The 22,970-nt window shown below is 42.9% G+C and overlaps 2 protein-coding genes across 9 annotated transcripts; both read right to left on the reverse strand.

Annotated features, from left to right (window-relative positions):
• Positions 1–1,666: 1,666 nt before the first annotated feature.
• On the reverse strand, positions 1,667–12,114 carry LOC140648824 (glutathione S-transferase). 8 transcript variants are annotated; one of them, XM_072855156.1, is made up of 8 exons: positions 12,057–12,075; positions 11,308–11,397; positions 8,523–8,629; positions 7,378–7,429; positions 7,001–7,133; positions 5,767–5,908; positions 3,160–3,291; positions 1,667–2,294 (listed from the first exon to the last, which is right to left on the reverse strand). In XM_072855156.1, the coding sequence occupies exons 3-8, from the start codon at positions 8,607–8,609 to the stop codon at positions 2,172–2,174; spliced, it is 669 nt and encodes a 222-aa protein (XP_072711257.1). In that variant the 5' UTR covers positions 8,610–8,629; positions 11,308–11,397; positions 12,057–12,075; the 3' UTR covers positions 1,667–2,171. The 8 variants fall into 8 exon arrangements, with proteins under 8 accessions (XP_072711257.1, XP_072711256.1, XP_072711255.1 ...); XM_072855155.1 differs by lacking the exon at positions 12,057–12,075 and adding an exon at positions 12,039–12,056; XM_072855154.1 differs by lacking the exon at positions 12,057–12,075 and adding an exon at positions 12,039–12,054 and having other exon boundaries at positions 11,308–11,414.
• Positions 12,115–13,580: 1,466 nt separating this feature from the next.
• On the reverse strand, positions 13,581–20,530 carry LOC140648825 (glutathione S-transferase-like). The gene is made up of 7 exons (XM_072855162.1): positions 20,399–20,530; positions 19,213–19,326; positions 18,204–18,255; positions 16,286–16,418; positions 15,284–15,425; positions 14,268–14,399; positions 13,581–13,947 (listed from the first exon to the last, which is right to left on the reverse strand). Exons 2-7 carry the CDS (start codon positions 19,297–19,299, stop codon positions 13,828–13,830), a joined length of 666 nt encoding a protein of 221 aa, XP_072711263.1. The 5' UTR covers positions 19,300–19,326; positions 20,399–20,530; the 3' UTR covers positions 13,581–13,827.
• Between the last annotated feature and the right edge of the window lie 2,440 nt (positions 20,531–22,970).

A 22,970-nucleotide genomic window follows, 5' to 3' on the forward strand; every position in this document is an offset into this window, starting at 1 on the left:
CTGAAGTGCTCCCCATAAGCAAAGGAGACGTGGACTACTCAGGGACTGAAGTTGCTTTGGTTTGCATAGAAAATAATTAAATATTCCCTGTGTCTGAAAGCTTGGCTAAGACTACCTTCTGGTGCACAGGAAAGTGCAGCCAAATCATTAGAAACTGAATATGGGCGAGTGCACTATGGAAGACAAAGAGAAATTTTGCTTCTTTTCATTGTTTTCATACAGAGCTTGCTTATTTGCTCTGCAAATCCATCAGCAGAATACCAAGCTTATTATTCTTAGCAGGGGCTTAGGTGGTGACAAGGTGTTGTAAGCAACCTAAAGCACAACTGACAAAAAAAAAGGCAATTTCCCTGAACCACAGCCCCCAGCTCTGGAATCTTTTGCTAACAAATGTTGGTATTGGTCATCTCCAGGTGTCTCCAGGCTTACAGGTGATTGAGCTGGTATGTTATGGATGTCAGGTTGGGATCTTGGTACCTTAAATGATGGCTGGACACATAAGATGTGGTTCATTTTATCCCGAAGTAGAACTTCAAGGCAGGTTAGAGGAATTGAACTGCCATGTACCATAACAGGCTTGGGTGACCAATGCTGATTTGGGTATTTGTACTGTAGACAAGGTGAATCCTGCCTTAGATTAAGCTCCAATAAAACGTTTAGGCAACCTAGTGCTGAAATGCAGAAGCCATCCTGCAGTTGCTGCTAGCCCAGACCCTAAATGCAGTATGATTTTGTATTTTTGAGCATGTCCAGAGTTGAGTCTTCTATGCATTTGCTGAATTAGCCCATGGGGGCAGGGGGTTAGAGCTAGCCTCCAAGCCCAGCTGTAATCCAGAAGCTTTTGCTTCAATTCCTGAGCAGCCCAAAGAAGTAGTGTTCTGAGCAAGTCCAACATATCCCTATAGGACTGAGCACTCGCAAAATGCAAAGGTGATGTTTTCTGCCAGTCTCTGTGATGGTTCAGCGATTGTAGCACTTGTTTGGAATAGAGGTGTAGCTCAATGAAACTTGAGTACTACGGTGGGCATTGCAAACTACTGCTTCCAGCTACCTAGGTAATTTTCATGTAAAACTCTTAGGAGCTCATCTGGGCATGCTTAGGTGATGGGGCATATCCGGTTTGTACCTCTGAGATGATACATTATGTGGCGGCTCGTATGCACAAGTCGGGAAAGGAGTTAACTTTGCTGGGCAGCAATTCTGTAAATACACTGGTTGACTATTTTCTGTGCCTAATCAGTTCGAGTCCTACTGAGAAAAAGAACTGCAAGGAAGAATAGTTTATGGCACTGTTCTTAAAGGGGACAGTGATGGTTTCCATGAAATGAGGGTAAAGAATCTGAAATAGTAGTGAATACTTTAAGCACTGTTGAGATAAAACTAACTCTTGTACTGAAAAGGTAAGCAGCCAGTGCAGTTCTCTTTACAACTACTTACAAAACCTTACAAAAAAAACAAAGTGGCATTTTCCTCACTGGGACCATCTAGCCCAGCAGCAAAAAGAGCAAGGGAATAGGTGGTTTCAATGGATGAAAACCATATCAAGCTAATTAAACACATGTACTTTGATCTTTCAGTGAATAAAATATCTTCTAATAGATCAACTTTTGCCCATAAACATGCGGATCATGAGTTTTCATTTTTTTATTATTATTATGTATTTATTTTTTAAACTGCAGCTCTGAAAGTACAGAGACATCAGTGAAATACAGCAGGGGGACAGTGAAGTTTGATCTAGGAGAGCACCTAGAGAGCAAAACCAAAAGATTCGAGGCCTGAATTTACATGACTTCCCCATATTTATGGAATGGCTTTTCCTCCTGCAGTTTATTAAAATGGAGAGAGGAAGGGGAAGAGGGCTTGCTTTCTACAGCACTCCGAAAGCTACAGCTGAAACTTTTTACCCTACCACGAATGTACTGTAATTAAAAAAAAAAGCAAAACACAAAGTATCAGCATATCTTATTTCATAGAATTGCTACATGAAATACCACTTTCTGGACTCAACAGGTCCAAATTAGCCTTCTACTCTTAAAAGTGTATTCTGTTTCAACACTTATCATGTGACTGGCTATATGATGCAAGCTACAGAATACATCTATGCAGTTTACACTTATAAGGCACAGCTCTGGCAATATACTACAGTTGTATTATCTTCAGCAGCCACATGATTAGATATTGAATATTTCCTTCACAATGGCAACAAACTTCTCATCTGTTGGTGGCTTCCTCTGGCTGCCAGGCTGCAAGAATTTTTTTATTGTTGGAATGTTGCTTGTTCTTCCTTTAAAAGCCTGTAAAAAGCAGCAGTAAAGCCAATGAGCATCAGGAAATTGTAATTCCATCCTTTATAGCTTAAAAATCAGGTGACTTGGATTTTTACTTCTCAGACATACATTAAACAGAGAAAGGCAGTAGCTCCTTAGAGCCAACTCAGCACTCAGCATTTTCCATTAAAAAAAAAAAAAGCAAACTCACACCTACAACATATTAGTCTTTTTAGAAAATCCAGGTGTGAATATTCTGATCTGCAATGCTGGTGCTATAAAGTTTACCTTAGTTTCCCAGATGGGGATGGGAGAAATTAATATTAAAAAGTTACAATTCATCTGGTAAAGGTGGAAGAAAAAAGGAAAAAAAGAAAAGCAAAAACCACAGCCTGAATCCAAATCCTGCAGATATATTTGGGCAAAACAAGAGGCAAGGACAGGAATACCTCAGTGCAAAGCACCATGGAAGACAAGACATAAGAAACTTAACAGCTCTTGTATATTTCTTCCAAATATAATTTTGCTAGCAAAAAGAGAAGGACAGGAACTGCAGACACAACAGGCCGCAGACTTCCCCTCCTGATGCTCACTGCTGCGTTTGAAGACATGGAAGTAGCAGTTACAGGACCAAACTGGTAGCGTTAGTAAGTGAATTCCTGCTAGCTGAGAACAGCTGGGAGAAGTAGAGCTGGAGAAAGGTGAGCCCCCAGCAGCTCTGGGGGAAAGGCAGTGCGCATGTGTTCAGGTTGTTGTAGTCAACAGAAGTAGACCAGAGAACTGTCAGCACCATAGTACAATGGTTCAAAAGATTTAAACATCAATTAGCTTTTAAAACTGGGCAGGGACATTTGTATGTTACATTCCATATTGAGATCAGATGATTACTAACCTGTAGCAGAGGGAAGGCAGACAGTATATCAGGCTTCCATTCTTCTGCCATTAAAATGGCTTCCAGCAGATGGATGTCTGCCCAGCTTAATTTGTTGCCAACAAGATAATCATGCCCATGGTCTTTTAAGGCCTACAAAATACGAACGAAGAAAAAAAGTCATAGGATGTAACAATTTTATCTAGATATTTAATTACAGACAGATTTCTATAAAATTACAGCAGAGCAGATCCATGCAAGAATCTATAAAGTTAGAAAGTGATAGGTATTCTCACAACAAAAAATGAAATCAGAACTCATGTTTCAGTGTGCGTGGACCTATCACTCACTCACTCTGACCTACTGCATCAGGTAGCTGTAGCAAGTCCAGTCCCACATGAAAGACTTAAATCATAGAAAAGAAACAGGGCCAAAGTAACTGTAAGAAATAGTCAAGACAGTTTACCTGTACCGTAAGTCAAGTGAATTCCCAGATGTTTCAGCAAAATTTGAGATTGCTGATTATAGTTTGAAACAGGTCAGGAATGAAGGAACACACCCTTCATCCTGTATGGAAGGATTCTTTCATGGCAAACTACTGATGCAAGAATCACAGCCCACCAACGCTACTACTAGCTGTCATAGACAAGTTGTGGTGAATGTTGCAGCACAGCTTCAGAGTAGTTACCAGATCTCCAGCCTACCTTCTTCCTGAATGCTATCCCCCTTGTAGCAGAAGCAGGAGAAGGAAACGTGTCTGTGCCTAATATACGCTAATGCTACACTTACTTAAACAACTAACAAATATGCACTAAAACTAGGACATCAGTCTGTGACTTTGGAAGCCGATTCCTTCTCCAGTCCCATCTGCCAATTTTACTGTAAGAGAGGCAGTAACCTCTGACAAGGTCCACCACAGCTTGTCTAGGAAAGCCATACGGAAACTCCCAAACACAGCATCGCAACCAGATTGCCTGCAGTGCTTTATATTACCTTTGGCTGCTCTATCTGGCTGCTGAGTGTTTAAGGTGAACACTCATAGCTATGGGTATTTTCTGTCAGGACTGCATAACACATGGACTGCAAACCCTGCTAAGCTGAATCAATGGACAACTTAAACAGCTGGTACAGAAGGAAAATTATTAATCATTCTAACAAAATTAACTAGGCTAAAAATCATGGAAAAGTTTGTCTGTGTCTTTACCATAAGTGAACAAGGATTATTTTAAAGACTTTCCTCCAGTGAGCATACATACTAAAACATGTCATAACAGCAGTTTATGCCACCTAGGCACAGGTTCGGGGAATACTGGTGTCTAAATTTGCTCTTTTATTTTTTAATAATTTAAGTAATTATGTTATCAGACTTCAAATCTTGGAAAGATTAATGCGTGCAATCAATATCTTTCAGCGCAGCCTCCCATTGGTATGGCAGTGGAGCTATACGAACTCTGATTACAGGAGTGCTGGCTTATGTCATTTATGTGCAATTTTTTTTTCACAGGGCAGCCTCTGTGGGTTTCACTTGTGCAATTTAAGGCTCTGATAAAGAGGCATATGAAATTGCATCAAGTCCTGTATTTCTTGAATGGACTTCAGCTGCCTGTGAACCAAGGATTCAAGCTAGAAACCTGGCTCAGCTCTGAAACAACACAGCTTTGTACGCTTGGCACAGACTTCCGAGGAGGCTGCTACGCTCTGAAAAGGTGCTGTGAGAAAGCCTGTATAGTACAACCATACAAGGTACAAAAGGTAAAGTTACAAACAGAAGTAGGCTAGTGAGATGAGGATCACAGCTAGCTCAATCCAAACAGGAAAATGTTAACACCAAAAAACATTAAAACACCCTAATGGGAAAAACAAAACCACAGAACAAACAGCAAGTTGGTAGAAAATGGCAACTCACTAACATCCAGGCTACGTGCCAGGGAGAAGCAAAGAACAACCCGTCCCCTCCTGACCAACTCTTGCCTAGCCAAGAAAGACTCTTGGTGTGCTCTATGGGGGTGGCAGGCATACCAATGCCTGACCTCCTAGGTCATTAGAGGCTAACTCTTTAGTGCATGCTAGCCAGTAAATAGTTGCTTTATGCTTTTAAGCTAGATACATCCTGTTTGCAGAGCCTCTTTGTGCACACCTAAGGATGCCCAAATAGCAATTCAGAAAAAGACAGTAATAGTCTGTAAGTATAACATATTTAAGCAATGGGTTTGAGAAAGATCACAGAATTAGGTCCTTAATTATAAAGCACAATTATATTTAACTTTGAACGGCAAGAGTATATTACACTTTCAGGTAATACGTTCTGAAGGCTGGCACAGGTATTTAAATGGTGCATTTATGCAAAATGCTAGGAGCTATCAGCCACTAAGCTAGGTTTAAACAGTAGGATCTGCTCTTTGAGGAGTCTTAAAGAAAACAGCAAAGATACTCAGTAGTGAAACCGGCCCAATATTATTTTGTGGCCCTCTTTTCACATTGCTGAATACTGGCTCCCTTATACAGTTCCAGAGTGGTACTGTCACCTGCCTTCCAGAAAGTAGGTGTGTGGGGACAGGGGAGTGGGGTGGCGGGGAACCTGTACCCCACTTTACTGTCTTTGTGGACTGCTGGTGATTTATCACTTACCTTTTCATAAACGGGAAAGTACCTGGTTGTAGCTCGTTCAATGATTAAGGCAAGATTCTTTTCTTTTGTGTCAGCTGGTTGAAAAGGGAGATACATGATCATTCCCATCAGGTCTGTTGTTCCCTCCACGTACATATCAATCCTGAAACAAATATTTTAATTTCACATTTAACATTTGAACATTCCATTTTGGTTATTTTCCTGAAATACAATGCTGAAGTGATCACTGAGTAAAATGCTTATTAGTGAATGTAACATAAGACATTAGCATGTTTTCTCGTTCTTCCACTTTGATTCCAGGTCAGTTTTTTTCAGAGCACAGTTTTTTATAAACAGGCTCACAGTGTCTGCAACAAGCAAGGTATAGACAAGAGTCTGCAACTAATGTATTTAAAGTGGAGTTCACAGTTTTCCATTGATAATCTATTCATCTATGCTGTGGGAGAAAAGACCACATATGCAAACCATGCTAGAGGAGAAAAAAATAGTTTTGAGGTCTAATCATGAAAGGATCCCAGTTACCAATGCCAGTTCAGACATGCCAGTCCATAATAATCCCCACAATCTCTGGAGCTGCCCGTCCATTATCACAGAATAAACCTTTGACAGTAAGTGGTAGTCAGTTAGGTTAAGGACTTAACTGAACTTATGCGTGATTTTTTTTTTTTTTTTTAAGAAAGAGTAAATAAGGATTTTTGCTTTTGCATTAGCCCTTTAATTATAGCAATGGAAAGTGTCCACAGCTTACATGGTAAAGTAATATTAGGAAAATATTGGTTTAACTTTCAGTAGCATTAACCAACTGAACATGTCTTTTTTAAAATCAGCTGTGAAAGATTCTTTACATTTTGAAAAAAGGAAACTAGAACACTTAAAGACACTTCATTTTTTGCAGGCAGCTGTAGTTTTTCCTACTGTTTTCCCATTTCAACAGAAAAAAAGGCATACTTAGCCTTTATTATTGTATTAAGGTCCTGCAGTTGCCCAGGAACTTAATGCACTTCTGGTCTCTGAGAAATCAAATGAGCCTGAAGGTGGCCATAACATTCTTGCTATGTTGACAATTAACAATCAATCACAAAGTCCATTCACCCAATCCCTGGGTCTGAGGAGACAAAGCACTGGCAGATGTATATGCACCTTTACATGCAGATATTTCACAGCAATATTCTTCTCATAAATATTAAAAATCATGGAAGAATATTTGTAAAGATAGTATGCACTGTTACCGCACCAGGCTCTCTCCTTCAGGTCCTTCCCGTAGAGGTTGTACTTTGCTGCTATGTAGCTGAGGATGGCTCTAGTCTGCACCATCTTCATCCCATCGATCTCCACCATGGGCACTTGCTGAAATAGCAGGGATCCATCTTGGGAAGAAAAAGCAGCAAACTACTCAGACTGCTGCAGTACTACACTGAACTGGAGACAGAAACCTGCTAACACACCAAGACATTTCAAATTCTGAGGGATGAAAGCATCTGCAAGCAAGCAGGTCTCTCAAATCTTCTCTTTACAGGTCACATCGTATTGGAGGTCTTACAAAAATATCACCTGTTGTCCTTTTGTTATAGTGGTGTGAATTTATGTTTAGGGTACAGTTTACAGACTCACCATTGCGTAATTTTTCTAGGTCTTCCCTCGTTTCTATGAATTCTTCCTCAAACTGAAAAGCAACGATAGAAAACAACACTGTGTCACTCCAAAGGCAATGGAGAAGTGGAAGGAAGTCTGGAAGTTAGACTCTGCCTCTCCACACTATTCCCCATACTTCTCATGATTGTGTTGACCCCCTACTCATATTCTTCATCTCTGCTCCCGCAAATAACCCAGGACTATAGTGTCCCCAACCCCACAGTAATGTACAATGCTTTACACTTCAAAAAAAGCTTCCTCATTATAAAGACCAGTCTACTTGCCTGCACAAACAATTAACAGACACCAAATCATTCACTTAAAAGCAGCTGATGTCATGTGAAATATCGATAAATTTTTAATAAGTTATGCCTCTGTTTACACAGCATTTATCTCCCTCTTTCCCCCTGCTGGAATTTTTTTTTTTAATGAGAAGGACATTTGAATGAGAGCTAGATCTGTTTCCTCAGCACCCGTGCTCTGCAGCTTCTCTGTCAGCAACATTTACAAGTGAGCACCATTAAAAAAGCCTTTTATTTCCAATGGAGCATAAATAGTTTCTGATAAAATAGTTTCAAAGTACTGTATTCAAACAAAAAACTTAATGTAGAAATCAAGATGCCTTAGGATGGTTTTTACCTGATGTGAATCTAGATAGCTCCCCTACTGCCTTCAGGGCAGCTCTGCTGATTTATCCTACTCAGGTGCTGATCCAAAGAACAAAAAGCACTTTGAGATAATTTTCTGAAGTTTTTCCTGTGGTACACATGGTCTTTTAGTGGAGAACAATCATGAGACACAGGGAAGTAATGAGCATTCAGAAAAAGTCAGAGATACACAGTTTTGATCTGTAGCAACAATTTAAGATCTCAGCTTAAAGTATGTTTCAAAAACGACACTTAACAATTCTCTTTGTATGTTAAAAACCTTTTACTGCACAACTATTGCTCAAGAAATACATTAAATACAACATGAGAGAGTGTATCACTGAATCTAAGCATTCTGCATCACAATATATGATGTTGTGCATATCTCTAAGCACAGACGTAATTGGGAAACCTTTCCAAAGAATATCTATTTTAATCACAGATTAATCTGATCACTTTATTAAAAAAGGTACAAACCTCAACCCCGGCTGCTGCTAACAGCCATCGGATTGACTCCATCTTCCCCCTTCCCTTGGTGTAGTGCAGCTTGGGTTTCCCCACCATGATTTCAGAGTTCTTGTTTCCTGATAAAAATTCAATGTGATGATCTTACAGGAAGCATTTTTTAATTTAGCATTTAAAATGTTCCACTCCAAACTACTAAATACAGTTGGATGAATGTGAAAGTAGAAGGGCAATCAAGGCCTAGATACTTGGGCCTGATGCAACCAAGTTTCCCGTGGATTAGTGGAAAAAAAGAAAAAGTACACACTACCAGAATATGCAGCAATTCAAAAAAGAATCATGACAGAATGTAATAAACATCTACTAAATCTATATACAGATATACTATATAAAGATGTACATATCTTTAAAAATATTAATATAGCTTTAAGAGCTCATGAGAGTTTTACAGCCAAAGCAGAACTGTAGGGTATTCCTGAATAAATACATTTTTAACCTTGTAGTGATACAATCTCTTCAGTAGGTGTTGGGTGTTGTGACAGCATCCATGTCATACCAGACTTGAAAATGTACTATGTCAAATGAATTGCTTCACAAGAACATCAACCCAGAGACACCAGTGTTGTTTTCACCTCTCTCATTATGACATTTCAGAGCCCCGTGCTCCTGTGCCTGTCAAACATGAGCTTATAACAGCAATATATATTGCAGCATATATTTCACCAGGCTTGCTGACTTCCATATCTAGCTAGTTCTGTTTTGACCATTAGCCAAATCACAACATATCCATTATAAAGAATGTGGACTGACTTAAGACCCCTTCCAATTTTATGAACAACAGTTAAACTGTAACAGGGACTTATATCCTATTTGCCCTGAAAACTTAACTTTAAAATCAAAACCAAACAAACGAGACCGTGACCTCTGTTGGGCAGATAAAGCCTAGTCTATGCCCCCAGAGGCAGGGAGCTGAAGTCAGCCCACCGGATGATGGCACTGGGAGGAAACACTTCCTTTCAAATTTTGCTAACAAGTGCAGTCACATGCCATAGTATGAACTCAGCAGCTGATGTGAGCTTGCCTGGTGCTGGAAACAAAGCTAACACTGTACTCTTATCACTAATGGGTCCCAGAAGAATGAAGCAGATTTAATCAGACAGAGTCACAGACTAACAGAGTGCTTCATCATTAAGCCAAAGTTTTATCTGTTTACAGGCAGGCTTATTTAGTCTTGCATAGACTTCACAGTATGTAATTGAGCCACAAAGTGGAAACTTCAGCCATAATCCCAAAGGCAGCAATGAAGAGGCACAAACAAATAGTACAACAGTGAGAGGGGAGACTGCATCCCTGGCCTTCTCCACTGAAGTCCTTTGTGTTGGGTGGTATCTCCAACAGGCCCTATAGCAAACAGCCATTGCTCTACTAGGGGCTGGACTCACAGGAGAAACCTGGTGCCCCAGTCCAAAATACAGGTCTTCAAAACCGCTGCTCAGCTTCCACTTAGCCCTGGCAATGCCTTTATCCCCAGACACCTCAGTCTCCTGCAACAAACTTCTCCTTATACATAAATATGTGCTCTTTAATAAAGACTTGATTATGTCTTGCCAGTTTAGAGTTGGCATCTAGTCTAGACCTGCCAGTATACCTAGCTAGATTCCTAATACATGAACAGCAATAGGGCACATCATAAACAAGGCATTTAAAGACATGCCTTATCACAGCTACCCTACCAGGCCCTACACACGGAAGACCATGACCTACGCTCCATTTCGAGTTCCCATAAGTGAGTTACACTATACCAAGTTAAAGAGCTCTCAACCTTCCATACTTGAAAAATACTTCATTCCCTGGCGCTCAGGAAGTAGATGACTGTCTCAACTCCACTCCATCAGAGAGGAGAACTCCACTTGGGTCCTCGGACTGGACAAACACTCTAACCTCCAGCACATGGGATTAAGGCTGGGAAACACACTACAAGGACAGGCTAGCGTAAGCAGAAAGAGCAAACTTCCCTGACCTCTCCCCGAAGCCGAGGTAGAGCTGATAAAACTCAGCCCAGCCAGAGCCCTGCTTGCCAGTGTCAGCTCAGTGCTCCACTCCAAACAGCTGGGAAAGCTGAAGAGCAGAACAAGTGTCAGTGGAAAAAAGTCCAGGTATCAACATAACCTGCACTTGTTTGTCACAGTTCCTTGTGGGGACTGGCCAAGTGTTGAGGCTTTTTGTGCAGGTAAGAAAAAACTTACATTTTCCTGGAACTGCACCGCTTAAGGACTGACTTTGGGGTTTAGGCTGAAGGTTGCAAAGTACTTTGGTGACTCTGTTACTGCTCTGCAATGAATACCCCTTTGTAAAGCAGTGAGTCATGAAAGAGTAGCAAAGTTGGTAAATTACCTTTCTTGAATAGCAATAATGGACCTGAAAAGAAATCACAAACCTTCTTAATGTTCTAGTGCATCGGACCTTCCTTGGACCTCAGCCAGGCAGTTGTCAGAGTGACAGCTACCGCTGTGATTGCTGTATTAAAAAATCACAGTATTTTGTCCAAAACAATTCAGGCACCAGCCTTCCAGTGAGAAACAAGTACGTGAATTTAACAGCAAGCTCACAATCTGCTGCAAGATCTTAAACTTTCTTCCTAATTGTATGTGGACCCCAAAGTAGTTCTCTGCAATGCTTTGTTCCTTGAACACAGCTTGCACAGGGCTGCTCAAGCAGAATGACCTTACAGCACAGGGCCCATACTGCATTGAGCCCAGTTCGGTCTTGAGACCATCTTAAGACTGTAATTGCTCACCAGCGTGTGCTTTCTACTGGGACTCAGGCCAAGTCTGGATTCAAAAAGCGTTACTTCTGCCACCCGAGCTAGGAGGAGCGTTTAAACGAGCTGCAAGGCAAATAATCCTGAGAGATTTTAAAACTTTAACTCCAAACATCAATTCCTCTTCAGGTTCCCTGCTGATCCTACCCAAAGCCAGACACAAACCCCCCCTCTACACACACCCACCCCACCCGGCGTGGGTCCCTGCTGCCGGAGAGAGAGTGGGGAGCAACCCCTGGACAAACACCCTCGAGCAGCACCGCAGGACACTCAAGCATGTTCCTGAAGTAAAAACCGGTCTGTCACGCACCTCGCCTTTCGCCCTCCTGGCAGGGGCCCCGGCTGGCCGCCTCCAGCCCCCGCAGGCGGGCTCCTTCCCCCCTGCGCGGGTGGCCTGGAGAGGGCAGGCAGCCCTCCCCTGCCCTCCGCACCTAGCCGCGGCGGGAAACGCGCTCCTGCGGCTCTGCCGAGCAACGCGCGACCCGCCAGTGCTCGGCGGCAGAGGGGCCGGGCACACGCTCCCGCGGCCGGCGGGCCGGAGTTCTGCCCGGGGAGCAGCTGCCAGCCCCTGCACCCCGCCGCCACACGCCGTGCTTCGCAGCAAAATTCACACCCTCCGCCGGGCCGGGACCGGCCGCCCCCCGCACCCCCGCGGGGCCGCCGACTCCCGCAACGGCACCCCAACCCACGGCCGCCGCCGCCAGTACCCTCCGTCCGGGCCTCACCGCCGACTAAACCACTTGCCCAGCCAGCTCGGCGCAGACCGCCCTCACCGCCCACCCCGCCAAGAGGCGGCCGCTCCTCCCCTCAGCAGCCGCGCCGGGCGCCCTGCCTACTGCCTGCCTCCCCGCCCGACCTCCCTCTCTCAGGCCTCTCTCTCAGGCCTGGCGGTGGCTGCTTCGCCGCACTGGGGCACCGACCCCCGGCTTCCCGCAGTTAAACCGCATTCCTAAGCCCTGCAAGCGTAGCTGAGGGAAAAGCCACCTCGGCCTTGTCCCCGAAGTGTCGTGAAGCCACTTTTTCCACTGGGCTGGCTTCGAGGTCGGCGGGGTGCTGCAGCTGCACCTCAGAGGGACATGGCGGCCGGGGCACTAGCAGGTGGGAGAAAGGCTTTGAGGCCCCCGAGGCAGCAGTGGGGTCACAGCGATGGCGTGACTGGGGGAGAGGCCTGGGTCGCAGCCCCTGTGAGAGGGGTGCCAAGCTGTCGGCATGCCAGGGGCTCTGGCTCTGTGTGGCCGAAGCCTGGGGTGTGTGCAGGCTCCTAAAACCGCCTGGCTATGCAGGGGAGCTTGCACGGCAGAGAGTTGGCAGCCACGGCCAAAGTTTCCAGCTCAAGTTTCTGACAGCGCTCAGCAGCTGCAAGTGCTGCCCGAAGGCTTTGGTGAGGTGGGAGGGAAACAGCTCTTGCAACAACTCTCATTAATACATGCTCTGCTGCAGAAAACCATTGGGTTTTTTCCTTTCTTGATGCTAAAAACTGGTTCCAGCCACATGGCATTCCTTATAAATCAACTATTGGTATTAGCAAGAGTTTTAGTACCCTGACTTTGCCCAGCTTAAAACTGACGGTACTAGAGCATTAGTTGGTTTTAGGGCACTGGCTGTTGCATTTACATACTTAGTTGATTTGGTGTTTAAATAATATATATATTTCTGTGTTCAGCTGTCTTGCTAGCCTCTCAGTAGTAGAGCTTGATTTAAGTGATTATAATGGACAACTTAGGGATAACTTACATTTAACTGGGTATAATATAAAGTGACATAAGTCGACATGAAGTCCTACGTTTCAAGGTCTCACTAGCACCTGACACCAATCTGACTCCTGCTTCCTCAAACAGTAAGTTTTCAACTTTACAGTTGTCGATAAGCATTTGTTTCTCAGTCAAGTCTGCAAAGTGCTTTTAGCTGCTACAGTAGACCTTTTGTTAAGGGAGATATTGGTGAAGCTACAGTACAAGAGTTTAAATGTCTAGTGACAAAACAGAGGTGCAGTAGGACCTCTGGTCCCAGCATACTCCAAGTTCAGAGGAAAGCTGTCATCCCCTTCAAACCAGAACCTGCAGGCTTTTCCTGGCATTTCCCAGAATAGATACGTCGCCCACTGTTTGGGCTAAGCTCTCTTCATTTTCCAGCTACTCTTGGGAATGCCAGAAAGACAGAACCAGAGAGCCCTTAGGTATTTAAGTAGCAGCAAGAAGTCATTGAACAAACTGGTTTTGAGTGTCAATAGTAAGACTTTATTTCAGGTATTCTCCTAAGTAAGTAATTTAAGACATCCTGTGTTGTCCAGTGTACCCCCTATTTCAGTGAACTATTTCATTTGCTGGTATGCTCATGTAGATTTGCCTTGGAAGTGTCTGCAGTAGGCTAAAACCAGTCCTGTAGCTAAGGAAAGAGAGACCAAAAACCTTTTCACTATTTTCATTTATTTCACTTTGCCACTATCGGCAAACACAAAGACAATGAAATAGAGTTTCTGTGGGTTTAGGTTGCTGCTCAGTGGAATATTTTCATCAGTTTTGGTACATCTTTTTCTTGTAGTGGTGGTTTCCTCTGGCTGCCAGGCTGCAGGAATTTCTTTATTGTGGGGATATTGCTTATTCTTGCTTTAAAACTCTACAAAAAAAACCAAAACAGCACTGTGCTTAAGAACCATGGTAACTGTCAGACATTTAGATGTTATCCATGTTCCAAAAGTAACATTAGGGGTTGATCCTGCAGAACAATCTATATGCTTCATCCTGTTATGCTTTTGTGGCTATGGTGACAGAACGTGGCAATAACCATCAGTATTTGAGGCTGGCTAAAAGTACTTAGGATATTTGATTTGTCTTTCATGTCTTTCCTCACCCTCCCGCTCTCCCATAGTTCTCAGCCAGTTTAAATCAGTGGTCCTGCTTTGATTCTTTGTCCATTAAAACTGTCCATTCAATTACCTGCAAGAGAGGAAATTTGGCAAGTATATCAGGCTTGCACTCTTCTGCCATTAAAAGGGTCTCAAGTAATTGCACATCTGCCCTGCTAAACCGGTTGCCAACAAGAAAGTCTTGTCCATGGTCTTTCAAAACCTAAAAACAGAGAACCAGAAGCAGATGTGATTTTTTTTTCCTCTGTGTGATTTAATATGATATCTTCAAAGCAAGGTCATACACTGCATGGAGTTATCCTTGAAAGAAGGAAATGCAGTAAGAACATCTGTAGTACATACGAATGATCTGACCACACCGTCATCCTAGGCGTAATTTATCAGTCCCTTCTCTTCTGCATTTCTTTCTGGCAGCTCAGTTGTACCCCTCTTGCCTTCACTTCTGTGGCTCATGTAACCAGTGCTGCTGTGTTAAAGGCTAAGCTTTATCGGATACAACCATCACTGCAAAAGCCTATACAAAATTTGCAAGAGGCTTAAGTTCAGCCCAGGGCATAGTAAGAGTATCTTGGACTCTTTCAAATTATGGGCAGCTCCCTTACTTCTCACCTGTTTCCTCTCCAATTTTGGGAATATTGCGTTGGGACCTCTCCACATGTAACCTGTGCCTCGTGGTCTTGACACCCAGCTAATTCATCCTCCCTTTTGTTACAGAAGGAGCTGTAATGCTTTTACATAGCATGTATGGTAGAGGGGGTTCCGCACTTCAGGAGGAAACTTTATGTAAAAGCTGATGCTATAGTGTCTTTTGTCTGAAACAACATACAGGCTGAAACATGGACATTTGGGGAGCTCAGTGTGTCCTGGGTTCTTGCAGCTCTGCATCTCTCCCAGATTTGTAGTGCCTTCTGTCCCCTCTGTAGTGTCCTGTCTCCATCTTCGTCCCAGCCCCACCAAAACCATAGCATTTATATTTACGTAGTAATTTTTCTTCTCTGTTTTCCTCAATAAAAATTGTTTGTGTAGATCCAGGATGGAGTTTCAGGAAAACAATATTAATTAGGCTACTACGTCTTTGCCACGTACCTTCTCATAGACTGGGAAGTATCTGTTTGTGGCCTTGTCCACAATAGTAGCAAAATGTTGCTCCTTTTTATCCGCTGGTTGGAAAGCATGGGTCATGAGTAACTCGTTCAGATCTGTTATTGCTTCCACATACATATCAATTCTGAAAGGAAGAGATCCAGGTGGTCAGGTCAAACACAGTAGGTCTGAATAGCATGATAGCTACTGGCATAACCCCACTGAGATGTTGGGAACTCTCCACCTCTTCTATCCAGCGTGCATAGCTTGGAGCAGTTCCCCCCGGAGTGCAGTAGCTTCGGGGAGGGGAGCGTGGGTGAGACAAGTGCAAAGTGCCTAACCACAAACTAAAAGACTGTAGCCCTTCCATTTTTCACTAGGGGTGATACTTCTCTGTATTAAGTTTTTTTGAACCTGAATACAAAATTGGCATGTGTGTCATCCAAACTTGTGTTAAAAATCCAATCAGACACGGTAAGTTAAAACAGTGGGTCTGTACATTTCCTAACAAATATCTTGACGTGTGTTTACCAGTGCTAGTTAACTTGAAGCATTTAAAAATACTTCAGGTCAAACCATGTGCCCTAAGGGCCCTGTCCTTTAATAACCAGTTATTAATTCTAATTCTAATTCCTGGTTATTAGAGAGAGAAGGTTTTTTTTCCATCAAAGACATTTCCCTGAATTTGATGTGGTGAAAATGCCTGCTGCTGACAACTGCAGGAGAAAATGAAAAGCAGCATCAGTAAGACAGTCTGCCCTCTGCGCTCCTGACTGCTTGCTTCTGATAACTGTATTGACCTTTGATCTTCCTTGCACCTTGCTGCCTGCCTAATCTAGCTGGTTATTACTGTTGTAGACATCACCCGCAGTCACAGTCAACACATGCTACATGAAAAGCTGTTGTTTCACCCCGAATCGAACTGTGAGCTGGAATATTCTTGCGTCACACAGAGAGGTAGTATGAACTGTAGTCTAACAAACAAAGGTGGTACTGTTACAGTACAGGGCTCTCTCCTTCAGGTCCTTCCCGCAGAGGTTGTACTTTGCTGCTATGTAGTTGCCAATGGCTCTAGTCTGCACCATCTTCATCCCATCGATCTCCACCATGGGCACTTGCTGAAACAGCAGGGATCCATCTAGGGAAAAGGGGACAAGATAAGGAGACATGCAGTCTCTGAGAACCATTAGTGGGTGTTTGGCTAAGTAACCACATGTATTATTTTTTATTTAGAATCATAGAATCGTTTAGGTTGGAAAAGACCCTTAAGATCATCGAGTCCAACCATAAACCTAACACTGCCAAGTCCACCGCTAAACCATGTCCCTAAGCACCACATCTACACATCTTTTAAATACCTCCAGGGATGGTGACTCAACCGCTTCTCTGGGCAGCCTGTTCAAGTGCTTGATAACCCTTTCAGTGGCAGTGTTCCTCATTCTCACAACAAGGTATGGAAAACACTTACCATGAAACCAAGAACCATTTCTTAGTGACATGTTAATAACTTAATACTATAGCAATCATCTTCTTGAGGTTTCTTCAAATCTGAGGAAGCACCTGCAGAACTTTTAGCACTCATAGACTAAAAAAGACAAGTCCTGCACTGCATGGCCCTAACTCAGATGATTTTCATGGAGGTTAATACAGATGAGAAGGACTGAAGGATCTGACCCAGCCAGTTTCTGTCATGCTTTCATAAGTATTATGGAAATCTGGACTATTTACGGGCTTGTCAACATATAATGTGAATGTAAATGCATATAATATCTTTGTGACTACTATATTGACTTTATACAATGGCATACATCTGTATGAGCGTGAAGCAGGGAATAATGGGTGGGTTTCATGAAATCCCTGCAAGAGCCAAATATTTGGTGTGAAACTGTAGCCATGTAAATCCCTTACAAGTCTGCAGAAGCCTTATTCTAGCAAGGAAGAAGTCAAAATACCTCCAGGAACCGATCAGAGAAGCAAGTCAGAGTATTTGATTTATGGAATCATATTTCTTGACTCAGGTAACTGATCAGCTACTGATCAGCTAGTCTTTGTATCCACTAGAAGGCAATCATGCAGAGAAACTGTCTGCTGTTCAGGGCACATTCTCATTTATGCTGGTGTCTCAAAATACTTCTTGAAAGCTGGCAGGTGGCAGGGGGATCAAGTTATTGTTCCTAAGGGAGAGCAGGACTGCAAATGCCAACCTAGCTCAGACTTCTTTGAAAAGCCACGTGAACTGGAAGAGCACAGATGTGTAATTTGGTTTGGAGGAAATGTGAATATCATGTTCACAAAGATGGAAGCTAAAGATAGCAAGGTGAGTAGTTGCCTTGGGAAACAGGAAGGCATCAGAGGTGCAGGTTAAACTCAGAAATCTGGAACTCTGGTTTCATACCGGTTATAAAACAACAACTTTGTAGGCAACCTAAAATGCTAATGAATTTCAAGATGATCTGATGACAAAAACCTGTATTGTCGTAGGACAGGAGGCAATGGGCACAAACTGAAACAAAGGAGTGTCAATCATCTGAACTCAGGGAAAGGCTTTTTTACTGTGAGAGTGACTGAGTGACTGGCACGGGTCGCCCAGAGAGGCTGTGGTGTCTCCATCCTTGGAGATACTCAAAACCCAACTGGACCCTGTCCTGGGCAACTGGCTCTAGGTGGCCTTGCTTGAGGAGGAGAGGTGGAGCAGATGATCTCAAGAGGTCCCTTCTGAGCTCAGCCCTTCTGTGATTCAGTGAACACTGAAGCAACTGGGTGCATGATACCCTCTAACACACTGCAGTGTGCATCTGTGACACCTCATGTACAATCCAGTCTAGATTTTCTTTTTAAGAGACATAAGACTTTTTAGGTGTTCTAAGACAAACAATTCTAATAATTATTACTATTTAATTATTAAAAAGTGAAGGAAACTTACCCTTCTGTAACTTTGTCAGATCATCCTTTGTTTCCAGAAAACATTCTTCAAACTGCGGGAAATACAGAAGAAAAGTTGTGTTGTCACTGCATGTTTTAGCTTCTGCTTTGCATGAGACAATGAGAGCACAAAGAGCTGTGTTTTGGGGAATTCTATTTTTAAACAAAAAATCAGATTTGGAAGTGATAGCTTTAAAAATGTATTTTGCCTCTGTAACATCCTCTCCTCTTCCCTCTCACATATGATTCATATTTTTGTGCAGGTAAGATTTTGTCTAAAGCTGAGGTGACTGAAAGGCACAAAACCCGGCCTGCTGAGCAAACGATGACCATGCTGCTTCTGTTGTCAGTGCTGGCAAGAGATGGTGCAGGGAGAGAGGAGGATAGGTAAATTCACACTGCAGCAGCAGAACCTTGGTATAGCTCCTTTGCCACAGGCTGGCAAAAGGAGGGACGAAGAGAAGAGATCATGTGCCCCGTGCAGCGTTCTGGCACATTGCCCATCACCATGACAAAAATTCACAACTCTTAAAACACAGATCCCCACGCTCCCTCTCCAGTTTAATATCAGAAACCTTTAGAGGTAAAAACAATTACTCTATGTTTTATAATATACAGTACCTTCAGGGGTAAGCTACATTGTAGTAGGCATAATAATTTTATGCTATTTTGGACACTGGGAGTTAACTGAAGGTCTTCAGAATTGAAAGTGCTCAACCCCTGTGATCAGAAGATAAGAAGCCAGGTTCTGCTGCTGTGGTTTTAAATTTTTTCTTTCACTAGCTACAGTGGAGAGGTATTTGTGGTGCTACCAGTAGGGTTGGCACATGATGCTTGGAAGTGAAATGGGAACTTGCCCCCCTGCTTAGCATAAGCTAGTGGTCATTATTGGCTTGGTCAGCAATACACTAAATGCAGAACTTGAAACTGCTGGTCAGTCACATTTTTTATAAGGAACAGTAAAAATACATATTCGTCACATGCTCTTAGTATAAAAAACAGAGGCAAACCTCAACCCCGGCTGCTGCTAGTAGCCACCGTATTGATTCCATTCGGCCTCGTCCATTGAAGTAGTGCAGCTTGGGTTTCCCAGACATGTTTCCACGTGCCTGATTTCCTCCTATCTGGAATAAAGAAGTAAGTTTTGCAAAATAAAGATTCAGAATGCTGGGTTTGAGTGTCTAACTGGTTCTCAAGCATTGTTCGAAGTTGTCTTGTCTGAAACCAATGATTTATGGCCCAACACCCTCATCAAATTAGTAGAGGAGGTAAAAGACTATATTGAGAGACTGCATTGTATCATTTTGCCTTAAGACGTCTTTTAGATGTGCAGGTTAGTTAAGGAGAACTCTGTACTGAGAGCAATTGGCCCATGTCAGAGAACAAGCAGATCAAACCCCATTTGCATCCCAGTGTTCTGCTCTGACCACAAAGCAGGGTGTGCAAGATACACTGCTCTGTTTATTTTGGCATTATCTAAGGATACGGTTTACTGTTTAATCAGATACACAATATAAACTCAGCAATTGCTTTCTCTAGCAGCCATTATGCTCCTTTATAAAGTGACAGGAAGGAATTTTTTCTCCCCCATTGTAAGCATTTGATCTCATTTACAACACTCCCCACTCTTCTCATTTCTTTAGGCAAGCACCCGCAGACATGGAATTTAACTTTGTCTCTGGTAACTTTAGATTTTCCTTTACCACAGACAGAGCCAAAGTGGGATACCTGCTTGGTCCAATTCCAACTCTGCTGGAATTTAAAGCGATACCAGTTTCTAGACAGACTGTCATCCACCCCATTCAGAACCAGTGCGTGCACATCAGCAGCAAACATGTAGACGGTGCCTAGTTTATACTAGCTTCACAGTTATTAACACCGTGTCAACAATAAAGCTGAAGCATTAACAGCGGCAAAAAGAAAATGGTTAAAACCCCCCCATATTCCCCTTGTAAATAACATGTCATCTTCTCTACAATAGGAAGAAGGGGGTGAGAAGAAGCACTCCACACTTCTGAGATCTACATTTCTTTTTCTTAAATCTGTACACCTAGAAAGCAGTTGATTAATTCAACATTTGATGCACATAACCATGTTAGTAAAGAAAGTACATACAAGTATTTAATCCACAACACCCATTCCCTTAGTTTCAAGTACACTAATTCCCTATGCACATCCAACATCCAAAAAGCTTACCTCGTACACAGTATAACTGCTCTGAGCTCTCAGTAGCTTTGCCTTGAGATTATATAGGTCTGTAGCCCCTCCTACAAAGAGAATTGCAAACAGTTCTCTGCTGATGGGAAACTTCCATTTCTTATACAAATAAAAATAATTAGGTCTGTTTAGTCACTTCTCCCCTACAGGAAATACATTCCTGACTAATGCTGACTCTGTACAAATGTAAGATTCAGGAGGGGTCATGACCATTTGCAACATCTGTGCCAGCAGAAAATGGTATGCTTCCTATTTTCACTGTTTAGCAACCTGCTAGTTAAAAATAATCGGAACAGCTGAAAAGCTCCCACGATTTAAAAAAATACTGTGATAGCAATCAAAATCTTATTTTACTATTTTATAGTTTTTTACTTTTAACAGATTGCCGCTTTACCTAAGTCACATCGACTAATTCAGCTTGAATCCTTCGTAAGCTTCCTTCCCTTCCTTAGTTATGGGGGATATTCCTTCAGGACATTTTTTCTGCTGAATTTCATTCCTGGACATATGAGGTTTTTTTCTGTTTCTGTCAAAAATGTTTCCCTGAATTTGACCCGCTGAAAATGCACGCCAAAGACTACTAGGAGACAGTGAATGAAGACTGGCATCAGAAGACAAACTGCCCTCTGCACTCGTGAGTGCTTTCCTCTGATAACTCTGTTGACTTGAAAGAGTCAATACAGCATAAACTCCCATGCACCGTCCTGCCTGTCTAATCTAGCTGGTTAATGCTGGTGTAGACACCACCTGCAGGCAAGGTCAATGTGTTATATAAAAATCTGCTGAATCACTCTGAACGTAACTGTGAGCTGGGATATTTTTCATGTATTACACAGGGAGGTTGTATGAATTGTAGTCTATCAAACAAAAAAATGAGTTGTTACATTACAGGGGGCTCTCTCCTTCAGGTCCTTCCTGTAGACGCACTTTGCTGCTACATAGCTGAAAATGATCCTCATCCCATCAGTCTCCACCACTGGTGCCTGTTAGACCAATGTGTTCCATGCATGACAATAAAATAAGCTTAATTATTTATTTAGAGCTAGAACCACAGAAGGACAAGGCATCAAACTGGTCACCACTGCAACATCTTGTCTTTTAGGAGGTGCCTAGTCCCCAGATGAAACACTCTGAACCCTATATACAGCATGTGAGGAGAGCCAGGTGTCACAGAAGGGGACTCCTCACTGAGAGCACATCCTATAGCCTCTGCCTTCTGGTTCGGGCTCTTTCCTTTCTTATCCCCTCTGTCCCCTGCTTACATTTTGGGAGGTTCTTCTCTCCAGCCTCTGAAAGTTTGCAGCAGGGCTCAGTCACCTACACAGAGGTGTCCACGCCACTGTGCGTGTTCCAGGGTGTCCGGCGGCCTCCAGGTGCTCTTCCACAGAGCCCGGCTCTGCGGCGTGTGCCATGGCACGATGGCCAGCCCTGCAGGGGTGTCACGGAGAGCCCCAGGTGTCTGTGCTAAGTGCAGCAGAAGCTGACTCTTGGTATTGCTGTAGAAGAACGAGCTGCCCATAGTTTGTTTTCTGTTAACATCCAGCTCGAAATAATTTGTTCATATTTTATAATGAAACAGAACTCTGCATAAGAATGTTTTGTTTTCTTGCTTGAGAAGTGACTGCTTTCCCCTCTAGGCTTCTGGGAGTGCTGAGTTTTGCTGTTAACACAGGTTTTTTTAAGAGTAAAAGGTCAAACTACACTGCTGGAAACAGTGTTTCCGGCATTGTTGGACAGACACGACTTATGAGCCAGAATCTGGGATAATGTGGGAGACTGAAGCTTTCCCTGCATAGACATGTGCACTGAGATGCGTCTGCTAGTGTTTCACAAATCCAAACTCACTCTCAGGTAGCTTGGCTGGATTAATCATATGTAGGCCTGGCCATGATAAACTCTTGGAGATATCCCAGATCTAGTGACTACTCCTACAAGGACTTGACATCCACTGTGTCAGAGGACTGCAAGGGAAGAAAGCAGGAGTGCAAGCATGACAGTTAATCACAGTGTAGACAACTTGGGAAAACTCATCTCAGCTAACTTTGTAGACACCTACATCTAGTCTAGCTGTCTAGTCTCCTTTAAATAGGTCCAAATTCAGGTCTGAATTCAGGAGGAATCCCTCACCATGCACTTGAGCTACAGCTGATATCCAAACTGCTCCAAAGGATGCTGTCTCAACTTAGACAGTTAAAAGTTTAGATTAAGCCAGTCCCCTCAGCCTTCCCTTAGGGGTAGGGGAGAGGAGTAGAAGTCTTCAGAGGGTGATTTATCCCAACACTGACATTTCTTACCCTATCAGAGGTATCCATCAAGATTTCAGGCAAGTCCTCTTCAACACAGTTACTAGCCTAAATGAAAGTAAAAAAATACAATACAGACTGTCTCCTAACTTACCAGGACTTTTGGAAATGTCCCTTCACTGAGCTTGTAAAGTATTTTTTGGGAAAATGCTGTAGAAGCGTTGTTTGTATCTTGCAAGCCTGAAGACATCTGAGCTCTTAAGAATGTCTAGGTTCAGATTGACCATCCAGGAGTTAAAACTAGGGGA

The sequence above is a fragment of the Ciconia boyciana genome, chromosome 3 (genome assembly GCF_034638445.1).
Source record: "Ciconia boyciana chromosome 3, ASM3463844v1, whole genome shotgun sequence".
Taxonomy (NCBI): domain Eukaryota; kingdom Metazoa; phylum Chordata; class Aves; order Ciconiiformes; family Ciconiidae; genus Ciconia; species Ciconia boyciana.